The sequence below is a fragment of the Furipterus horrens genome, unplaced genomic scaffold (assembly GCF_987537825.1).
Source record: "Furipterus horrens unplaced genomic scaffold, mFurHor1.1.pri manual_scaffold_3, whole genome shotgun sequence".
Lineage (NCBI taxonomy): Eukaryota > Metazoa > Chordata > Mammalia > Chiroptera > Furipteridae > Furipterus > Furipterus horrens.
In genome coordinates this window covers 70638969-70656177 of record NW_028327173.1, presented here as the reverse complement: position 1 = coordinate 70656177, position 17209 = coordinate 70638969, and the positions used below count along the sequence as shown (strand labels likewise).

General features: G+C 38.2%; 1 protein-coding gene across 1 annotated transcript in view; it reads right to left on the bottom strand.

Annotated features, from left to right (window-relative positions):
- RPAP2 (RNA polymerase II associated protein 2) overlaps nt 1-17209 on the bottom strand; it is a 112604-nt gene that overhangs the window by 55634 nt on the left and 39761 nt on the right. The window contains 1 exon segment of the mRNA XM_090268286.1: nt 6606-6674. Coding sequence (XP_090124412.1) covers nt 6606-6674 — 69 coding nt within the window.

Genomic DNA, 17209 nt, shown 5'->3' with positions numbered 1-17209 from the left:
ACACAGACACAGTAGATTAGTGGTTGCCAGGGGACCCAAGAAGGGGAAATTGAGGCTAAGCTAATAGATCTGAGGTTTCTTTTTGGGGTGACAGAAATGTTTTGAAATTAGATTATGGTCATAGTTGTAAAATATAGTGAATATACTAAAAACCCACGAATTGTACACTTTAAAGTGGTGACTTTTATGTTACATGAATTATATCTCAATAAAAATTCACTTAAATATAAAAATTCCATAATTATAAGGAAACAAAATTTTTTCAATGATCTATTATTGTCTCAAATCCTCAGAACTAAATTAGGAATGTTAAGAGAAAGGCCTTGGAATACTTCAGAGAACCAATAAATTTCTAAGGAACCATCTCTTCATTTTTCATTTTGTGCTCACACATTTCTCTAAGGAAACTGGTGGGATGGGATGGGTAGGCTATAAAAAAGAATACATCGAGACAAAAAGCCTTAGTTACATCTTTCCATTCATGCCTGGTACCTGAGGGAAGCAACTCTCCCGAGTGTCTGTCTCTGTGATGGTTACCTAAAGTCACTGCCTATGTCCAGTGAAGGCTTTTGTTTAGTGATCATGGTTAAGTTGAGCCTGTTAAAATATCATTTCCCAGGTCTTACACGCTACTTCCTGAACGACGGGAATACTCAAAGCTTTTAGGGGGAAATAAACTATTGTATGATCTTTGCCTAGGAAGTGGGCCACAGTTCACTATAAACAGACAGTTCAGATAAATAAAATGAAAGCAGACATTTTTGGAGATGATCTTGAAAGCTTTCCATCAGAGAACATCAAGGGCATAAAACTAGGAATAGCATGTATCCATGTTGGACTATCACAAGTCAGTCTCTACATGCTATTCTTTCTAACTAATACAAAGTAAGTATTCATCTCCTTCATTAGAGAATGAAATCATTTCCATGGCACACAATGCATACCTCTCTCCCTGGCTATCCACTAAGAGGCATTTGACTCTTATCTACAATTAACCATAGAACATCATAATACAAAGCAGTGGCCTATTTACAAAGGTTCCATAGTAAACCTGGGTAGAAAAGTTACATTTTAAATACAAGAAGTCTTTAAGGAAACAGATTCCCATTTCTGGTACGTGGGCTGCACACAAAGACAGGCTTGGTCAACTTGCTTCTCTATAGCCTTCTCCATTGGCTTCTCTTGGGTTGCCAGCCTTGGTCTGGACCTTCCCCTAGAATTCTCAGCTTTACTTCAGCACCTGCACAGTCCCCTCTTGTGTTACAGGCTCAAGTGTAATGACAAAGGTCAAAGAAGACTAAAAAGACTAAGAGCAAAGGGAAGAGAAAGAAGAAAAAGGACTGAGCTGAGGGAGGTGTCCTATGGCTATATATAAAATCTTAAACTACCCATTAAAATCTTTTGAAAGAAACTACTCTTAACACAGTGACCATGATGACAAATGATTCTTCAGTTTTTGTTTTCCTATATTAAGGGTAAGATGAAAATGAGGACTATAAAAACAAATATATAATATGAAGAGGCATCATAAAATGCACTTTAATTATTATGCTTTCTATTATGCAGACTATCTATCTATATATGCTTACATACATTTTCATGAAAAATCATGCATCAAGACTGTGAAATTAACCTAATATGTTATTAGAGCATATTTATGTGGGAAAATCAGATTCAGCTTTGTATCATTTCAACATATAGTATATGAGAAATAAAGTCTGATAAAGTTCAATTAAGATATAAAATTGCTGTAACCATGTGCTTAAGCAATAACACCAATTACCAGGTTAGTTTATTGCACTTGTAATCAATTATTTTTTTAAAAAACTGGGTCAATAATCACTATTAAAGGTGTTCTTCTAGCCCTGGCTGCTGTGGCTCAGTGGATTGAGTGTCGGCCTGCGAACCAAGTGTCGCTGGTTCGATTCCCAGTCAGGGCACATGACTAGGTTGCACACCAGGTACCCAGTTGGGGGCGGATAAGAGGCAACCGCACATTGATGTTTCTCTCCCTCTCTTTCTCCTTTCCCCTCTCTCTAGAAACAAACAAATAAAATTAAAATAAAATAAAGTAACCTTGTTAAAAAAAAAAGATGTTCTTCTATGTATAAGTTCTTAAGAGTCTTTGTTAATTGTAACATTTATTAAATAAAAATTAGAGAACTAAAGGGACATTAATTCCTTCACTATTAAGTAAATGTATACTGCTTAAGTTCTGCCTTTAAAAGGTCTTTCCCCAGTACAGAGATACCTCAAAAAATTTAAAATGGATCTACAGTTTGACCCAGTGATCCCACTTCTGGCAATATAACCGAAGGAACCCAAAACACTGATTTGAGAGAACATAAGCACCCCTATGTTCATTGCAGTGTATTTTATAATTGCCAAGATATAGAAGCAGCCCAAGGTTCCATCAGTAGATGAGTGGATAAAACAACTATGGGACATTTACAAATGTAATACTCCTTGGCCATAAAAAGAAGAAAATGTTATCCTTTGCAACAAGGAGAACATTATGCTAAGTGAAATGAGCCAGTCAGAGAAAGACAAACACCGTATGATTTCACTCATACGTGGAATCTAATGAACAAACTGAACTAACAAGGAAAATGGAGACAGACTCACAGGTGGAAAGCAGATGACAGCTAGTCGGGGGCAGGTCAGGGAGTAGAGGGATTGAGCAAAAAGGAAAAAGGACTCATGGACATGGACAACAGTGTGGTGATTACAGGGTGGAGAGGTCTAAGGGGACTAAAAGGTAATGTAAAAAAAAAATACAATACAGATTAAATAACAAAAATCAAAAGGTCTTTCCCTATGCTCTTGGTAACTATTTAGAATCTGAATACCTAGTATCAATATTAAAAAATGTTGCAGTCTCACTGGCCATTCAAGTCCTATGAAAGTAGTGAGAAATCTAAATGAAGTGGGAATGGATCATGATGTCTTCTTATACATAGATGCATTTAACTGAGTGTGCAAAGATCAAGTGTAGCAATTTTATTTGGTCAGTTTCTTTCTTAGACTTTATGGTTATAACATTCTCATCAGTATACACTGATAAATTACCCATTGTAGTTCCAATATTTTAATATTAATACATCAATGAAAGTATAAGGGAAGTTACCAGAAAAAGATAATTTGCTACAGAAACACGTTATTTACTTTTAAGAATACAGATGTGAAAATTCAAGACCCAGCTTTCTTTCTTCTGGACTATCATATTTTGCTCAAAATACTGATATTTCTCCTCTAACAAGAGTTAGACATGAGCCAATATAGCAACATACTAATAAAATTATGTAAGTGTATACATGGTGGGGCAAAGTAGGTTTACAGTTGTTTGTATGGAAAATACAATAATAAATAATAATGCAAGATTAAACTCTGTGTTGCATACTCACAACTGTAAGCCTACATTTACCCCACCTTCTTTGTACCCTTTTCTAAAAAGTACTCATGAGGATTTTGAAAACAGCTTTCATGTATTAAACAAATGCTAGTAATACAAAAAACTTTGTAATATTCACATATTAAGAATAGTATCATTGTTATAATAATACTTAACATATTATCTTATTATACTCATTTCAGCAACTACACGACCATTCAGAATCTATTTCCTAGCTATAAAAACTTCTAAGAAGTTCATTTTTTTTAACATAAATTCCAGAAATGTCTATAAATAACTAAAAAAGTTCCAATGAAAATTTGGGCGTAGATGTGACTGTTTTCCAAATCATAAGATAATTCCTTTTTAAAAAGATAATCCCATGTATACCTATGTTCAATCTTAGTGGCAATAAGTTAAAAGGTTGTATGGCCGGGTTACTACTCCCAACCAAGTATGTACAACCCATACTTCCTTTCTCTATATATGCATGTCTCTTTGGGTGTTAAAATCTCCATACTGGCCCTGGCTGAGTAGCTCAGTTGGTTAGAGCATCACCCCAATACACCAAGGTTGTGGTTCAATTTCTGGTCAGGACACATACAAGAAGCAACCAATGAAAGCATAAATAAGTGGAGCACCAAATCAATCTCTCTCTCTCTGACTCTGTCTCCCCCCTTCTTCTTTCTCTCTAAAATCAATGAATAAAAATTAAAGAAAAAATCTTCATATTTTTCACTATGTTTAAGGTTCTTTATGCAATGCTAGCTAGCCCTCATGCCTAAACTTTCTTTCCCCAATGACCAAGTATCTTCTTAAGTAATTGTGAACTGTAAGTGGGAAGAAAGAGAGGTACAGATATAAAGTATAATTTTACTTTATAGAAGTCAATTGTATTAGTTTTAACATGATGGACATGTATTTTAATTTTACCTCCATTTCGTATAGGAATATTTATACTAAAGGGTAATAAAAGGACAAGGCTGAGAATGAAAGGGGTTTGAGTTGAGCCACAGATTCCGGCAGGGGGGTGGGGCGGGGGTAGACATATGAAAAGCCAAAGGGGACTTTCTGAGAAAAGAGGAAATAAGAAATAAAATAATATGGGGGCAGGACACAGTAGTCTTAGGAGCTGATGACAAAGACTGAGGAGAGTCAGCTAGTGAAGATATAGAATGCAAACGCAGAATGGAAAGGATCAATGACAACTTATAAGTAGTGCCAATGGCAAAAGTCAGAATTATAAGAAAACAAAATTTGAAAGACAAAAACCAAGAAAGTGCCATCTGACTCTGGTGTCAACAGTGACTGAGGATTTTTTTTAAAAGCCAAAGGCAGTTGGGAGCGGGGGAAGCAAAAAGGGTCCTAAGTGGAAAGGATTTTAGTTGTCTAGGTATCAAAAGGACCAAGGACTAGGAGAAGATGGGTAGATCTAGCTGTAGGGGTTAGTGAGCAATGAAAGCATTCAAGGCAAATGACAAAAGGAAAGTCAGTGTTTAGTGCTACAATCTCAAGCCTGATTGCACAATGTGAAACATGCAATACATCTAAGATTTCTTGAGTTGAATTAAGTTAGTATTTCTATGGGTCACTGATCCCTGAAATAAAAAGATTCCCTACACTACATTTAAAGTTAGGAAAGTCAAATAGTGCATAAAAGGACTAGGAGAGCTTTCAGTATTTTTTGCCACATGGGTGCCCCTATTAAAATCAAACACTAGAGGTTTATTTTTATATGGAAAAATCATAGGAAATTTTATGGTAGTCTTTATTATTTCATTTTCCACACTTTATTTGATCCTTGCCATACATTCTAGAGATGTGGAAAGAGTTTGATACAAAAAAAAAAAAAAGAAGAAAGAAAGAAAGAAAAAAGAAATAAAGTAGGACCTAACATGTATTCTTAGTAAGCAGCTGCTCATTAAGATAATACTTCCAGTTACTGGCTTGGAAAGCAAGATTCTGAGATTACTGCTGGACCTAGGCCTCTGACTTGTCAACCAAAAAAGTTACTTCCTCTTTAGTATAATGAATTGCAGAAGTACAGTTAAACAGTTATCTGTGAGGGTTCATTAAAAGGCATAGGATATGGTAGGTGAGCAGAGATACTAATCTTTTTTTTTTTTTTTGCCAGTGACCAAAATATTTATGAATTTCATACAGTGGAAAGAACTTTCTAAAAAATTAGTAGGAACAGTTTCACAAATAACCAATTCTACTGGAACACTGAATAGTAGAAATGATAAAAGATTTGTTCTTTTGGTTGATAAAAAATTTATATCAGGGCATTCAAGTAAAGTTATTTTCTGTGTTCTGATTTAATGAATCATGTGAGCTGTATGTGGCTGGGTGACACGAACGCTGGCTCAGTGAAGCCTATGCTAATGTTTCCCAGCACAGCCTTCCTTGGCACAGTAAAGCCAGAAGAACATGTCAGACTGAAGCAATATCAAAGGAAGAGAAAGCAGGGCAGGAGATGCTGTGAGGCTGCCTCATAACACTTCGTGACCTCTGAGTGTCCAGTATGTATTCAATGTCCTATGGGCTTCAATGACCTAACAAGCACCAAGTAGCAACAGTAATGCAGTAATGAATGGTCCTCAAAAAGACTTTTGCAATTCAAGCTGAAAAACACTAGATGGTTTTAACCCTATTAAAAGACATCCTTAGAAACCACTAGTGATTTCTTAAAAGGTGAATGAGTATTAAATGTTTTATATATGCTTGTGTAGTATTTACGTTAGTTCTGTTAAATCTGTTTTATTTTAAAGATATACACTAATTTGGAAAATGAAACTTCTGATACTATTAATGATAAAATATATTGAAGAAAAATGAAATAGCAATAGATATGTGATAAAATTATAGATTTAAAATAATGAGACCCATGTAATGTTAATAAAATGCACTGTTAAAAATGAAACTAAAGGACTATTCTGTATATCTCCCACAAGGGGATGATGTTCTTGTCTCTCAAAAGATAAGTAGTATTTGTGATGAAAAAGGTCCTCCAGAAAAAAGATAGAAGAATAGAGTATGATTACAGCTTATCAAAATATAGCATATGACTTCACATAAAAGTTATTATAAGGGAAATAAAAATAAGGCACAAGGCAGAGGTACATTTTCTAAGGATGTTTATAAAATCAATGAACAACTGTTTTACCCAAATTTCTTCATATTTAGCAGAGTTAAAATCTGAAAGAGTACTTACGATGACAGCAACACTACAGCAATTAAGGTCCATTCTGCAGGTTTGTGTATAATATTTCTATTTGTTAATCTGAAAGATAGTAAGATAAAATTTACCAAGTTATATATTATTCTATTTATAGAAAAGTCAAATTATCGACATATGTTGAGCACCATTTTTTAAATTCTTGTTATATTTGATAGGAAAGAGGCAATAGCTTAATATGTCTTGATATTCAGTATCTGATAATGACTCTCTCAAAAGTGTTCCAACCCCAATTTTATATATTTATAACAATACTATTAGACAAAATGGAAATAAAAGAACATGGGAAACTAAATTGCATGGTTTATTAAAATACACACATGTAAACACCTCCCTATAATCATATGTTCTATGTGTTCCTAAATCAAACATTTTTAAAAATAATTTATTTGTTTATTTATTTATTTAGAAAGAGGGGAAAGGAGAAAGAGAGGGAGAGAAACATCACTGTGTGGTTGCCTCTCACTTGCGCCCCCAACTGGGGACCTGACGTGCAACCTAGTCATGTGCCCTGACTGGGAATCGAACCAGCGACACTTGGTTCGCAGGCCGACGCTCAATCCACTGAGCCACAGCAGCCAGGGCCTAAATCAAACATTTTATTAAAGCTAACAAGGTAAGTAATTTCTGATTTTAATTTTAATTCACCTTCTGCATCTTTCCATACTGTGCTAGGTTGGCAATAGGCAAGTGAGGGATGTCATAATCCATAATTTACAAAAATGGGCATTCACTTAATAAATTTTAAGATGAGGTCTTCGTCAAGAAAATTTAAGTTTTAAAAAACCAGTAATAAATTGAGAGACTTCCAGTCAAGATAAAGGCAGAGGTAAAACAGCTTGCCTCCTCGCACAACCACATCAATATTACAACTAAACTAGAGAACAGCCATCACTCAGAACCATCAGAAATGGAGTCAAATAGAAGCCTGAAAACTACAGAATTAAAAAACCACATTAACTCAGGTAGGAGACACGGAGATAGGGAGATAGGGAGATGCGGAGATGCGGAGATGCTGAATGGACTGGTCCCACATCCATGTGTGGTGGATAAAAATTTGGGAGAGATGTCTCGGGAGTGAAGAGTCCCAGCCCCACACCAGGCTCCCCAGCCCAGGGTTCCAGTGCCAGGAAGATAAGTCCCCACAACTTTGGGCTGTAAAAACCAGTGGGGATTGAGTCAGTGGAAGATACTGCTGGAATACCAAGCAGTTCCTCTTAAAGAACACACACATAACCTCACCCACTCAGATTCACTCTCTCTGAGCTCCAACACTGGGGTAGCAGCTTGAAAGGCACCAGTGGCATACAGGAAGGAACCAAAGTGTCTAACATCAAGGCAAGTGCGGGGGGACAGCCTTCTCCCACACAGAAAGGTGGGCAGAGTTCATTGTTCCTTTTCTGAACCCTCCCCCTGCCAGAACTACAGAGCTGGCAGGAGGGGACCATATCTGACACTCCATTAACCTGGAGGCTCTGCCCACCCAAGTTATAGGACCACCCAAGAAGCTAACAATGGCTTTTTCCATATGAATGGCTGGTCTTGGCTCACAACTTCCTAAATTCTCTCCAACAATGAACAGCCAGCCTCAGTGATCCCCTAGCCCTCATACCTCTTGCTAAGTGGCCTCAGGCATGGCACTACTCAGCAGCAAGCCTAGATTCAAAGTTTGGCTTCACCTGGGAGTCTCCAAGCCCAGCACAAGTAGCAGCCATCTCAGATTGCTTTATAGCTCAGGCAGGGGGGCCCCGGGAAGAACACAGGAGAGGGCTGACCTTGGCCTGCACCACCCAGGAAACCCCAGAGCCTGCGCACCCAGTGGACAGCTACAGACCATGTCAGAGCACCACCACCCTGTTCCCTGCACAGCTGATCCTCCTCAGGGGGTGGAGGCTGGTGGTCAGTGGTCACAGCCAATCCTTATAGCTGACTGGCCTGGGTAAATCCCTCCCATTGATCTGCCAACAGCAACCAAGGCTCAACTACAAGAGGGGCTACTCAGCTTACATGGAGGGCACACCACAAGTACCCAGCTTGGGTGAGAGGGGAGGCTGTGCCACTGAACCCTATAGGACACCTACTATATTAGGCCATACTACCAAAAAGAGGAGTCATTGCAGCTCTACTTATACATAGAAACAATCACAGGGAGGCTGCCAAAAAGGAAGAAACAAAGAATCATGGCCCAAATGAAAGAACAGATCAAAACTCCAGAATAAGAATTAAACAAAATGGAGATAAGCAATCTATCAGATGCAGAGTTCAAAACACTGGTTATAAGGATGCTCAAGGAACTTAATGAGGACCTCTACAGCATAAAAAAGATCCAGTCAGAAATGAAGAATACACTAATTGAAATAAAGAACAATTTACAGGGAAACCAGAGTAGAGTGGATGAAGCTGAGGATCAAATCAATGATTTGGAACATGATGAGGCAAAAAAACCCAATCAGAACAAGAAGAAGAAAAAAAGAATTCAAAACAAAAAACAAAAAACTTAAAATGCATGTAAATAGCTCATTTGTAGATATAAACCCTAAACAAATTATCTCACTTATGCATAAGGAAATGTGTATGAAGAGTGTGACGCTGCTTGAAATAAGAAAAACTAAATAAATTGTAGCACTTTTGAGGAATGTTAAATAGCTGTCAAAATGAATAAACTAGACTTACATACTTTGTTCATCATAATTTTAATGAAAGGCAGCAAGTACGGTATCACATTATTTATACAAATGAGTAACACACGGTATTTAATATTATTTTTGTACACATATATGTAGTAAAAGTATAAAAACAAAGACTGGAAAGATATCAAATTCACATATTGGTTGCTTCTGGGGAGGAAAGGACAGTGGATTGGAAAAAGGGAAAAAGGGGACTTTTGCATTGGCTATTTCGTCTGCCAGTAACTACCTTTCCCAGATAAGTTTCCTTAGCATTAAGGCCCACCTGAACTACCCTACTAAAAAGTAGAAACTTCTCTCCACCTCCCAGCCCCAATTTCTGACTTCCAAACCCTGCTATATATTCTTTTTCCCCTGTACCACTTATCACCTTCTAATATAAAATTATTGTTTATTATCTGTTTTCCCTGAGGGCAGAAATCAGTGTTCTTCACCTATTTATTCCAAATACCCAGAACAAGTGCCTCACAGTCAGTAGGCATGCAATTATTTTTTTTCTAAGCAAATAAATTAACATAAAGTATTTTATTTCTTTTATTTAAAAATATGCATCTAAATATTATAAAATACTAAAATTACTAATTCTGAGTAGAGAATATGTGTATCTTTGTTAATCTGAATTTTTTTCATAGTTAAAATGTTTAACAAAATTTAAAAAATTCTAGATGATATAAAAAGGAAGTACGTATAGTGGTTTAAAAGTTTGACAGACCTGGATTCATTACTTAGATCTGTCATTTAGTGTTCCATCTTGGGCACATTCAACAGCTGTAAAACTTTTTAAAAATTTCAGTAAACAGGAAGAATAGTACTACCTACCTCACAGGGTTCTTGTGAGGATAAAATGTACGAAAGATGTCCGTGCTGCCCAATCGAACTACATCTCTCCGTCCTCACCTCAGTCTGTCAGCAACGTTTGACACAGCGGATCACCCCCTTCTCCTTGGAATACATTCTTCATCCAGTTTCCACTTGCCTCACTTCCTTCCCTCTCAGCAGCATTCCTTCCCACACTTTTTAATTTTGGATTGTGGCCCCAGAACCTTTGCCCTTGTGTCTCTCATCGTCCCAATATATGTTCATTTCTTTGGTGCTGTCATCCAATCTCACAATTTTAAATATGAGATATTACGTGCTGACAATTCTCAAATTTATTATCTCTAGCCTAGATCTCTTCCTTGAATTCTAAACTTCTATAATGGTCTACTTGACATTTCCACTCGAATGTAAAATAGGCTTCTCAAAATACAGTAAAACAAAATTTGAGCTCCTCATCTTTCTCCTCACAAACCCGTCCTCCTGCACATAGCTACACCTCAGTAAATGGCTACCCAATCCTTCCAGAATCCAGATGCTCAAGACAAACTTGGCTCTCTTCATGTCCCATGTCTAACAAGTCATCAAGTCCTGATGGTTCTTTCTTTAAAAAAGAATCTGATTACTTATTACTTCACTGCTTTCACCTTGGTCCACATCATTTCTTACCTAGATTACCAAAACAGCATCCTAAAAGGTCTTACTCCCTCTGCCCATCTATTTTAATTCTCAAATCATCAGCCAGCATGATGCTGTCATTCCTCTGTTCAGAATCTACCAACTGCTCTCCATCTCAGTAAGAGTCAAAAGAATGACCACGGCTGCAAGGCCTGTATAATCTATACCATACTCACTCCCTACCCTATATTGTCTGACCATATCTCATTGTACCTCTGCCTCTGCTCATTTCTCCACCCTCACCAGCATCCTTAATGTTTTGTGAAAACACCAGGCCTGCTCCTGCTCCGGAGCCTGTGCACCTGCTATTTCTGGTCTGATATATTTTTACAGATAACAACATGGCTTTCTCTCTCACCAACTTTTAAATCTTTATACAAATGGCAACTTCTCAATGAGGTATTCCCTGACCACCCTATTTAAAATTACAACTTCTTCCATCTTCAGTACTATTCCCTTTCCCTGCTTCTGGGGAGGAAAGGAGAATGAACTGGGAAAGGGAAAGGGCATATCACCACATAATAATACATATATTGTTTTTAAAAATTTACATATCCTCTTTATTAGACTAGTTCTATGAGAAGGAATTTCTGTGTTTTGTTCACTGCTTTGTCTGTAGTAAAAGAGAATCGAGCACCTAACAAAAAAAGGTCAAAACATAGCATGTAAGAAGAAAAATGGCAAATATAGTTAAGCAGAAATTTCCTTTTCTATTGCAGTCAAATCCTCCAAAGTTGAGACATGTTTAAGATTTCATTAATTTCTTATTCAGCAAAAAAGCACTGCATGCCTGCTCTATCTAAACCACTATTTCAGGCACCAAGGAAAATACAAGGCCCTTGCTTTCACTTCAAATACTTCTAGTTAAAGCCCTGGCTGGTTTAGCTCAGTGGATTGAGCGTCGGCCTGCAAGCTAAGTGTCGCTGGTTCGATCTTCCAGTCAGGGTACATCAGAGAAGGAAAACTCTGACTCCAAAAAACCTCCGCTGCCTTGCGGCATACCTCTTCAGGGGAAAGGCTAAGGGAGTAAACCCCGACAGAAAATCCGGAGCCGGAGTCCCTAAGGCGGTTTGATGTTGTGATCAACACCGGCAACTCCTGCGGCGCACCTGAACCCAAGCTGTATCGATTCCGTCTTTCCCTTGGACCCTTCAGCTGCGAAGAGAGGGGGGGTCTGCTGCATGGGCAATAGCAGACCCTCCATATTACCCTGCCCAGGCTCTGTAGCTTCAGCGTCATCGCAAGATGTCGATTCAACACGGGAGGAGACAGATACCATGTCACTCCCGAGTCGGACTGCACAGCCATTCTCGGCGGTGCAGATGGACTCTTAAGAAGCTACACCATCGTCTCTCGAGACGGACGGCTGCCGACGACTTCTAGTTAAAGACTCGCAAAATTTACTTGCTCTCCTATTTTTCTTTTGCTGAATCAAAATAATTTCAAGCACAGTTGCTAAATGAACATATTTACTATTGTCTGAGTGATAATACATAAATGAAAAAAAAAGCACAGTTTTAAAATATAATTTGAAATTCAATACAGATATAGGAAAAAGGTTTATCATTGATGAAGAACTTTTGTGTCAAAATATAATTTTAATTCAAAACTGATTTAGAAAAGTACCTTGAGTCAACACTTAGGACAGTGAATTATTATCCAGAAATGGAACCACTGTGACAAGTAAATCCACGTAACATTCCGAATAAATGATTGTGATGCAATTAAGTGGGAAGGACAGCTCTAGTCACCAGGGACAGACACTTTCAATAGCTGAAAAAGCTGCTTGATGTTTAAGTTCTCACAGGCTTTCAATTCTGGCTGCACATAAGAGTCACGGGGGCAGGGGGGATCTTTTAAAAAATACTACTCTCTGAGCCCAATCATAATCAAATGAAACAATCTGCAGGGGTGGAGCCAAGCATCTGTAGTTACTAAAAGGTCCCCAGGTAATCTTGATGCACAACTGGCTTGAGAATTACTGTTCTACAATTTCCCGTTATCATTTCAAAGAGAAGGATATGGTTATTTATGTCAACTCTTTTCCACTGCTAGTATTTCAGTATTGACCAAAAAGATGATCTCTCATCAATATGGCATTTTTTCAGACTTCACTTATAAGCCCTACCCTACAAATAGTCATATACTGGCTGAAGTTGTCCTGCCAGAATCTGAAGACCCAAAATGAGTTATCTTACCAGAGGTCATTCTGTACTCGAAGTAATCAACATTTTCCTAAAAAGCAGCAGTCAATTTAAGCAATTTTTATTAAAGCTATAGATTTTTACCTGCAGGTACCAAAATGATTTGAAAAATAAATTAACATCAAGGGTTTTATAACATCCCCTACACCAGAATAATGCTTTGGAGGCTTATTTTCCCCAAGCTTTTTATTAAATTTAAACATATATAAAAGTAGAGAGAATATAAAATATACTACCACATATTCATCACTACTTCACTACTTTAAGAATTATCAACTCCTGGTCATTTTTTTAAAATCCTCACCTGAGGATATTGTCAGATCATGTACACCTGGATTTTGGTAATCAACCTGGCCCTGAATTTAGCAATTCCCAAAAAATATGTTGGACTGAAACTTTCCCAGAGGAAATGCTAATAGACTTAGCCCGATATGTAAACTAAGCTGGTGTGGGAGGGGGAAAGCAACGAAATGTAAATGACCTACTGAATATGTCAATAAGCAAACTCCCCCTTACCGAAACGTGTATAAAAAAGGTGCCTGCAGAAGTGTTGGTGGCAATTCCTATGGGTCCAGGAAGAGGACCGGGAATCACCCTCCCCTATTCCCTTGCTCCTACGGGCCCACGACGAGGACCTGGAGTCCCCATTCCCCATTCCCTTTCTCCCTATTCCCTTGCTCCTATGGGCCCTTGAGTTGGTCCGGGAGCTGCCTCTCCTCTTCCCCCCTTTCCCCTCAGTAAACACATTGCCTGATCCCACAGTGGTCTCCGGGTGATTTCTCAGAGCAAGGCTGCCCTGACAGATATGTTTTATTGATTTTAGAGACAGTGCAAGGAAGGTGGGGAAGGGGGGTGAGAGAGGGAGAGACAGAAGAAGAGAGATGGGGGAGGGAGGGGGTAGAAAGAAAGGGGGAGAGGGAGAGAGGGAGAGATGCGTGGAGGGAGGGAAAGGGCAGGGGAGAGGGAGAGAGAGAGAAACATGATCCTTAAAAAACATTGATCAGCTTACACAACAGAAATGATAGGAAAAGGTGGTAAAATAATAGTTTATGACTGTTGTGTAAGTTCTTTTCAGTTACTTTCTGCATTATTTGCATTAAAATAAAGCCTTGCTGAAATGATACGTTGTCTGAGATTTGCTTCAAAATTATACAGATGAGAGGATGTTGAATATGGGGCTGCATAGATAAAACGTGAGTGGCCTGTCCTGGCCAGGTGGTTCAGTTGTTTGGAGTGTCGTCTGGGTACACCAAAAGGTTATGGGTTCAATTCCCAGTCAGGGTGTGTACGGGAGGCACTCATCATCACCAAGCCATTATATAAAATGTCAAAGGGACTTACTTAAGAAAAAGAAGATCAAAATTATGAACATAAAATGACAACAAACTCAACTATCAACAATTGAATCTAAAAATTAAGAACAAAATCCAACTAAGCAAATCAGAACAGGCACAGAATCATAGGTATGAGGACCATTTGGAGGGTTATCAGCTGGGAGGCGGAAGGGGGAGAAATGGGGAAGTGGTGCAGGGATTAAGAAGCATAACTGGTTGGTACAAAATAGACAGGGGCAAGTTAAGAATAATATAGGAAAGGGTGAAGCTTGGTGATGATGAACTCCTTTAGCTTTACCTTGTCTGGGAAGCACTTTATCTGCCCTTCCATTCTAAATGATAGCTTTGCTGGATAGAGTCACCTTGGTTGTGGGTCCCTGCTTTTCATCACCTTAAATACTTCTTGCCAGTCCCTTCTTGCCTGCAAAGTTTCTTTTGAGAAATCAGCTGAAGTCTTACAGGCACCCCTTTGTAGGTAACTCTGCTTTCCTCTTGCTACTTTTAAGATTCTTTCTTTATCTTTCACCTTTGGCATTTTAATTACCATGTGTCTTGCTGTGGTCCTCTTTGGATCTAGCTTGTTTGGCACTCTGTGCTTCCTGGACTTGTATGTCTATTTCCTTTGCCAAATATGGGGAGTTTTCCTTCATTATTTTCTCACTTAAGTTTTCATTTTCTTGCTCTTCCTCTTCTCCTCTGGCACCCCTACGATTTGGATGTTGGCATGTTTGAAGTTGTCCCAGAGGTTCCTAAGCCTCTCCTCATTTTTTTCAATTCTTGTTTCCTCGTTCTGTACTGGTTGACTATAATTTTCCTCCTTATGTTCCAAATCATTGATCTGAACCCCAATTTGCTTCCCTTCACCATTGGTTTTGTGTGGATTTTCCTTCAGTTCATTTAGCATAGTCTTCACTTCTTCCCTTGTGCATTTGCTATACTTAAGCATATCTTCAAGCCTGTGACCATATTTATCACCAGTGTTTTCAACTCTGCATCTGTTAGGTTGGCTATCTCCTCATCACTTAGTTCCCCCACTGGAACCGTGATCCTTTCTTCCTTTTGGCCATACTTCTCTGTCTCATCTTGACAGGCTCCTGTGTTTGTTTGCCTCTGTGTCTTAGGTACAGCTTTTGCTCCTGTTACATTGTAAGGGGCGGAACCTTAGGTTTCTCATCAGTAGCAGGCGACCTGTTTCACCACATTGTGGCACTGCATGTGGGAGAGGGGTCTGAGAGGGAACAATGTCCCTTGCTCAGCACTCACCCCTTTTCTAAGCACTTCTCTCACTTCCATATGGGACTAGTGCCTCTCTAGCTGTTTCCCTGGCTGTCGTTCCCAGAGTGGGTGGGTCTGCGGACGTTCTATGACTGTGGGGGCCCTTTAAATAAGTGGACTCTGCTGACAGACCAGCAGTTTCTTCCTCCGCCCCAACACCCACCAGTTTGAACAGGCAGAAGCTTGAGGCTTTCTTTTACCCGGCGATGGGATCGTGAGCTGCGTGGTCTGGTCTGGTGCTGCAAGTGCTCCCCAGATGTCCCTCCTGACTTTTTAAAATGTGTGACTGCGCTTTCTGGCAGCCTGCTGCTACTGCCACGGCCCCAGCTCCACTCCTCCTACCTGTCTGGATGAGTATTTCTTCTTTATATCTTTGTTTGTTCGACTTCCATGCAGCTCGATTTTCTGGAACTTCTGGTTGTCTCTAGTTTTGAGGCAGCTGTATTCTTTCTTAATTGTGGAGGGAGACGCAGTATGTCTGTCTAGGCCTCCATCTTGGCCGGAAGTCTCGCTTCCATGATATTTAATGAGTGTAACAATCTCAGTAACTAGAACAATCATGTCATTCAGGTTTACTATTATTACCTGAACATTCACTTAGATGAAATGAAGTGAAAATGTCCTTACGTGTTTATCAGTCAATAGCAGAATAAAATGCTGCAGTAATTAATGATGTTTGTAAAAATTGTTAATTCTATGTACAAAACAGTACAAATTTTCTATTACTCAGCAGAACAGATTGACCATTAATACTACAATATATTTAATAAGTTACTTTTTCAAGAACATTGTATCTTGGAAAAATGTTTATAAAAATTCAAATAATGTAAGAGAATAATATTAATTTTATGATTCAATCTTTGCAGAACTGTACTATGTACTAGCATTTATATTACAGAAAATGACATTTAAGAACTGCATTTACATTTAAGTCTTAAATCTTTCAATAAAAAATCCTATTGTGGAGTTCTTCACATCTTGTGATGATGAACTAAAAACAATGTTCCCTCAAAATATAACGAGTCAGAAAAATAAATTATGTAAACAACACTCATGCAATGATCCAAATATAATCTCTAATCAAAATAATAAAGACTCTACAAGAATGTATTAAAGACAACAACTCCTATAGTCTTGAGTCTATGATGGCTAAACATTTATAATGTGAAATGTTATACATGATCCTTCCCTGTACCTGGAGATGAAGAAATTTCGAGATTTGCCTAAATTATGAATCTTAGTCCCTTCTACTAAATATCTTATTGAAAAATACCTTAGCAATATTATTAAGTGTGCTAGTTGTAAGTTAATATCTATTTGGTATTTCTGATATACAGTACAGTGACTGCAAGAGAAATCTTAACTCGCAGTGTGAAGAAATTGTTCATGTATTACAATCTTAAACTTTTTAAAAATCTTACTACCACTGTTGACAACAATAAACTATAATAATTAATTTTTGGGGTGAAATGATTCTCCTACCCTAGAAATTCATTCTATGTTAGTGCTATCTGGCTTCAGCACAGGCAAATATTGATTTTCATATTTTGTCACTGGCATTTGGCCAAAATGTATATTTGATACAC